This window comes from Guillardia theta (genome assembly GCF_000315625.1).
Source record: "Guillardia theta CCMP2712 unplaced genomic scaffold GUITHscaffold_484, whole genome shotgun sequence".
NCBI lineage: Eukaryota > Cryptophyceae > Pyrenomonadales > Geminigeraceae > Guillardia > Guillardia theta.
Window position 1 is genome coordinate 281 of NW_005434212.1, and position 5927 is coordinate 6207.

A 5927-nucleotide genomic window follows, 5' to 3' on the forward strand; every position below is an offset into this window, starting at 1 on the left:
AGGGGCGGCGGCGTGATCGGACCGGACCGCCGCGGCCACAGTCCGATCCGGGGCCCGATATTGTTAGATCAGTAATTTAGTCACGGTTGGCCGTGTACGTCACTGATCATGCGGCGGCTGCGGCCTGCCGCCGCCCAGCCCGGCACGGTCTGGCAGTGACACTGGCCCGCCAGTTGAACCGACCGTACTCATCAGTAACCATCTTGGCATGGCATGATGATTTCATAAAGTTGATCGACAATTTACCAGCTTCCTCCTCCTCCTCCTCCTCCTTCACTGCTTCCTCCTCCCCAACCCTGGAAGTGCGACCCTTCGCTTCCCTTGCCCCGCACTTCCTGCGCATGCTGCCGGATACGGTCACATTGAAGCCCAGCAAGTGACTCGGCGACCACAAACTTACCCTCGTGATTCGCTGGTAGTTCCTCTGTCAGCCCAACGTCAGCTGGGATCAGGATCGAAACGAAAGGGACCCGCACCTCGATCTCCCGCTCGACATCAGTGAAGACGACCGGACGATCAGTGAAGTTCTCGAAAATAGTCGAAGAGATGAGGTCGGGGAACCTTGTCAAGGGAGTGAATACACTCCGCTCCGCTCCCATCCTCCTCCTCTCCTCCCCTCTCCTCCCCTGTCCTGCCCTCTTCTCCCTGCTTGCCTCCCCTCAAATCCTCTCCCATCCTCCCTCCTGTGTGCTCCTTTGCTTTCCTCTCCTTCGCTCGCCTCGCCTCGCTTCTCCCCTCCTCTCCCTTCTCCTCCACAACCTCCTCCGGAGAGACCCGAGGCGAAACATGGCGTCCTGCTGCTGCCTGTACAAGGATGAGTCCTCGTCCTCCATGGCCGCCGCGTGCAAGAGGACCAGGAACTTGTGTCAGCTGGTGGGCTGCTGCGAGCAGGGATGATGCTGGATGAAGACAAGTCCCTCCGGCAGATGGGGCAGTTCCGGTGAGTCTCCAGCCATGGCTCGAGGCAGCTCATGCAGAACCTGAGCTGGTCAGTAGCCGGAGGTGTCATGCGATGGGGAGGAGGTACCTGTGGCCGCAGCCCAGCACCATGCTGTTGGACTTGTCGTTGTCGGAGGAGGGAAAGGCGTAGTCTTCGAGGCAGACAGGACACTGCCAGCTACTGGGAGTCAAGGAGGGAGAGAAACGAAAGTTGCGTATGTACCGAGCGTTATCGTTGGAACCTGAAAGAAAATTGATCAGAGAAGGCAGCGAGGGTGTAGGAAAGCAGGCTAGGAAGGAGTTGAGAAGATGGAGGAGGAGAAGCGAGTGGGGTGATGGGGAGCAGCAGGAGAGGAGAATGAGGAGGGGAGTGGGGGGGAGGGGGTTGGCAAAACCAGCTGAATGACCTTTTCGTGCAGCCTCGAGCTTCTTGCCCGCGGTCTCTTCGATTCGCTTGAGGAGCGACATCGCCTTCAGTTGCATAAAGTCAGGAGGGCAGGAGGGCAGGAGAGCGAGGGTGCAAAAGGTGCGGCGGTATGGCAGGAGCTGGGACAGAGCAGGGAGATGATGGCAGGGAAACGGGCAGAGCAGGGCAGGGCAGACTTGCAATCACCTTCTTGAATTCATCCTTCCTGTTTCTGTCCTGATATTGTTTGTATGATGCCGTTGCAAGGAAGAAAGCTACGATGCTGGAGAAGATGATAATGTTCTACACCAGCAATCATCTCAACTTCACTCACTGCCAAACAGCATGCGGACCTTGTATCTTGCCCAGAATGTTTTCTTCTCGGAAATTCGCGTGATGATTTCTTGCACGCCCTTCAGGAGCTGTAAAAGGGTGAGGGGCAGCAGAGGACAGCAACAGTCTACAGCTTGATCGAAGTATCCCTGTCGCAGCACCGGCCTCATGACGTCGACGATTTGGTTGCAGACGCTGATCGAGCTGGTTAGCGTGTGAGGTGAGGTGAACAGGAGGAGGCGACCTGTCGGGGAGCTTGTTCCGAGCCAGCCGGCCAGTAGAGATGTACACCTGTAGGGCTCTCACAAAGGAAGAGACGATTGGCTTGCCCCAGCAGGAAGTTTTCTGTACCTGACGGTCCTCTTTGGAAACGAACAGCAGGACTCCGTTGCCGATGCCTTAAACATTTTTCACTCCCTCGAGCTCGCTACCCTCCAGGGCTCACCCGCGCTTCCCAGCCCCCAGTTGTCGTGCACTTGTCGAGCGTATCTAGAGGAAGGGACAAGTCATCACGACTGCACACGAGGCTGGTCTTACCGGGTAGCGAGCTCCCTCCTGTCTTTGTCCGCTGGTCCCATCCTGCAAACTTGGTTACAATGCAAACAAGCACTGCATCTCATATACTTGTTTACGATCGCTACCGCAATCTGCAGATCATGGACTAGTGAAGTTTCGTCGTCTTTCAGTCCGACTTGTTTCCTAGCTGCGAGCAGAATCATCAGAGCTCAGAGGAGACTGTACAAGACGCACCCGCATCGATCATCTCGTCCATCTGATCTGCAGACTTCCTGCGTCATCGTCACTCGTGCTTCTGTATAGTCCAACAACTCGACCTTGATATCAAACCATCGGGATCGCACACAGAGGACGAGTGCTTCACTGTCGATCTCCCGCAGGCGCTGTCATCCTGTCAAGTACATGGAGGCACAAGAGTAAGGAGCAAACCTTGCTCCCTCCTTGGTCGAGGGGTTCGGCAGAGCACTGCTTGGCCAACCCTGGGCTCCGTTTCAGGTACTTGGGACAGCTCCCAGACTTCAAACTGCCACCTTGACGGTGTACTTGTGTTTCTTCTCGCCTCTTGTCTCGAGGACCTCCTGGTTTCTTCGGTCCTAAGATCCTGAACGATCAGTGGAGAGCACGACGAGTCCGTCAATCCTACCTTGGTGTCTGCTGTCGCCATGCCTTGCAAGACGAGCAGCAAAGAAACGACGGCTACGATATTGCATGAGATAATTTCATCGCACACATCAAAGCAAGAGGCTTACCGACAATGCTTTCGAGTCTCCTCTTTCGTACGATGAACTTCAAGCTGGACATTCGCCGATTTCGCATCTGCGACCCACACATGTAAGGTCTCCCTCCCTACGTACTGCATCTCTATCTCTTTCTCATTGTTTCCTTCTCTTCCCTTCCCTTCTCTTCTCTTCTCTTCCCTTCCCTTCTCTGCGCTGCGCTGCCATGCCCTGTGCTCGCTTCTCGTTTCCCCCCATGGTCCCCAGAGGCCTAAATGGGATGTAGCAAATTTCTGCAAACTTACCGTTATTTGAGTAAATAGTTTACTTATCTCATCCTCGCGGTAGTACTGACGAGTTACAGCCTGTCGGTCCTCGGCGGGCCGCCCGGCCCGGCCCGGTACCACCGTACGGGGTAGTACCCGGCCAGGCAGCGCCCGGCGCGCAGGCTCCCCGGGGCCAGACCGTACGCCAACGTACCTTTCGGCCCAGTTACGTTTGGGGGACAGCATTCGGCAGGATGAGGGTTCAATTGGTTCGACCTCCGAATCACTCGGAGCCTGGTCGCCACTGGGTTGACCCGGCGGGCCGGGCCGGATTATGTCCTGCGATCCCTTTTGTAAAAACTTGTACAGTTGATCCCTGCCCGCCTCATCAACGATTAACGGTTACAAACATTCATTTTACGGTATAACCGCCAGCCGCAGGCCCCTTTAGATGGACGGCGAAAATGCATGGGGAGGTGCACGGGCACTGGACGGGGGGAAGGAGGAGGAGGAGAGGAGGAGGAGGAGAGGAGGATGTTGATGTTACAGAGAGATGAAACAAGGTAGATTACGATGAAGAGGGACAGACATGTTGAGGATGAAGTGAGGAGAAACAGAGTGAGTTGGGTACCACCCCAGCAGGATAGGGAGTAGATGAATCGTTGTGCAGAGATGGCTTTTGATCCTAGACTTGCACTATCGTGAACCTCATCGTATCTCTGCAATTACTCTTGTCGTTGGAAATCATAGTGAAACAACTTACCTGGCTGTACTTCCCCAACCTATCTGGCTGGACTTCCCCAACTTACCTGGCTGTACTTCCCCATGCGATCCATTGAGGTTTCCTTGACAACTTTTGAGTTGCTACTTTATGATCGTTGTGTCTTTGACAAAGTTTTTCTGCAGATGTTTGGTCGTTGAGAAACTGGACTTATTCTTTCCAAACCCTCCCCTTATTCTTTATTCGCCCATGATGACATCCCATGGTGTCATGCCATTTTTCTGAAGTACTCAGACGGCGCAAGGGTTTTTGCATGAGAATCAAGGTATCTTCCAGACTTTTTTGTATCCTTCTCTTCCTCGCCAGTTTGTCGATGATGAACGGGGATACAACGAACAACATGATACTCTCCAACATGAAGCAGATCAAATGTATCTTCTCCGACCTTGACGGTAGGCTTCTAGGAGGGGGAGGAGGAAGGAGGTCGAGGTAGAAGAGGATGGAGCAGCAGCAGCAGCAGCCGCAACAGCAGGAGAAGGACCAGGACCAGGACCAGGATCAGGACCAGGACCAGGACCAGGAGGAAGGGGAAGGAGGAGGAGCAGGAGGAGGAGGAGCAGGAGGAGGATCGTGTGTGTGCTGATCTACTTATCGCAGGAACCTTGTGTCACTTCGAAAGGGACACCATCAAACATGGCGTGAAAACCACAGAGAACAAAGAAATGTGCACTGCCATCGTGCGAAACAAGTAAGTCAAAAGACTTGCTTTCTTTCAAGGACAGGGGCAGGGGCAGTGGGTGGCGAAGGGAGAGAATATTATTGACTTGGTATTGTTGGACGAGGAAGTGAAACAGGGGAAAGGGGAGGAGAAGGGGGCTGGAAGGCGCAGGAGCAAGAGGAGAAGGAGGAACAGGAGCAGCAGCAGCAGGAGCAGGAACAGGAGGAGGAGGAGGAGGAGGATTTACAAGAATGTTGAATCAGGGATGGACAAACGAGAGCTTGTCGTCTTCTCCCAGCATCGACGATGGGCAACGGGACAGTGTCGGAGAGGACGATCGAGCTGGTCGGAAAACTAAGAGCGCACGGGGTGAAATTTGTCATCATCTCCGGAGCAAGGACGACGACGATACAGGAGAGACTACCTTTTCTACCACTGGTTGACGCCGTTGCATGCGAGACTGGGAGGTAGGGCTCGTTACATCCTCTCTCCTCCCTCCTCCCTCCCCCTCCTCCCTCCTCCCTCCTTCCCTCCTCCCTCCTCCCTCCTCCTCCCATGGACTCGTCTCCCTCTTGTCGCTCCCTCTAACTGCTTCCCTGTCCCTGGCTGATAACTTTTGATCTCCTCTTGCTCCGCTATTCTCTCCGCCATCGCTCTCTCTCTCTTTCGTCTCTTCCCATTCCGTTTCCTTCCTCACCTCCGGCCTCCCATTTTACCCCTCCTCCTCCTCCTCCTCCTCCTCCTGCTTCCTGCTGCTGCTGCCACTGCTCTCCTGTTGTTCCTCTCCTTCCCTTCTTTCCCCTCTTCTCTCATTGATACATCTGCACTCTTTGCAGCAAGATCTTTTATCCCCCCGACAGTACGACGGAGCCGGTAAAAGCGAGCAGCTGGATGATGGATGAGGAGTGGTCGAAGAGGTTCGAGAAGGTATTTGACTCCTTCCTCTCCCTCCCCCTCCCCCTCTCCCTCCTCCTCTCTTCTCCCTCCCCCTCCCCCTCCCCCTCCCCCTCCCCTCCCCCTCCCCCTCCTCCTCCCCCTTCCAATATATTCTTCCTCCTCATTCTCTCGGCAGGTCACTGGGCCTCTCAACACCGACACTCCTGCCGTCTCACGACAAGGAACCTTGTGGGACCTGTAAGCCTCTCCCTCTTCTCCCCTCCCCTCCCCTCCTCTCCCCTCCCCTCCTCTCCCCTCCCCTCCTCTCCCCTCCCCTCCTCTCCCCTCCCCTCCTCTCCCCTCCCCTCCTTCTCTCTCCTCTCCTCTCCTCTCCTCTCCTCTCCTCTCCTCTCCTCTCCTCTAGATTGCGCCCTTG

At 55.3% G+C, this 5927-nt stretch overlaps 2 protein-coding genes across 2 annotated transcripts; one reads left to right on the forward strand and one right to left on the reverse strand.

Annotated features, from left to right (window-relative positions):
- Positions 1–273: 273 nt before the first annotated feature.
- Positions 274–3025, reverse strand: GUITHDRAFT_166971 (hypothetical protein; the record flags this gene model as incomplete). The annotated part of the gene is made up of 19 exons (XM_005817889.1): positions 274–344; positions 401–561; positions 760–804; positions 1028–1181; positions 1347–1410; positions 1553–1648; positions 1699–1767; positions 1810–1873; positions 1923–1969; positions 2030–2076; positions 2124–2167; positions 2216–2257; positions 2303–2381; positions 2429–2466; positions 2512–2577; positions 2624–2673; positions 2725–2787; positions 2838–2890; positions 2944–3025. The coding sequence occupies 19 exons, from the start codon at positions 3023–3025 to the stop codon at positions 274–276; spliced, it is 1335 nt and encodes a 444-aa protein (XP_005817946.1).
- Positions 3026–4921: 1896 nt separating this feature from the next.
- GUITHDRAFT_149588 (hypothetical protein) lies at positions 4922–5749 on the forward strand (the record flags this gene model as incomplete). The annotated part of the gene is made up of 3 exons (XM_005817890.1): positions 4922–5082; positions 5452–5542; positions 5688–5749. Coding segments are annotated over 3 exons (314 nt in total), but the record flags the coding sequence as incomplete, so codon positions are not given.
- Between the last annotated feature and the right edge of the window lie 178 nt (positions 5750–5927).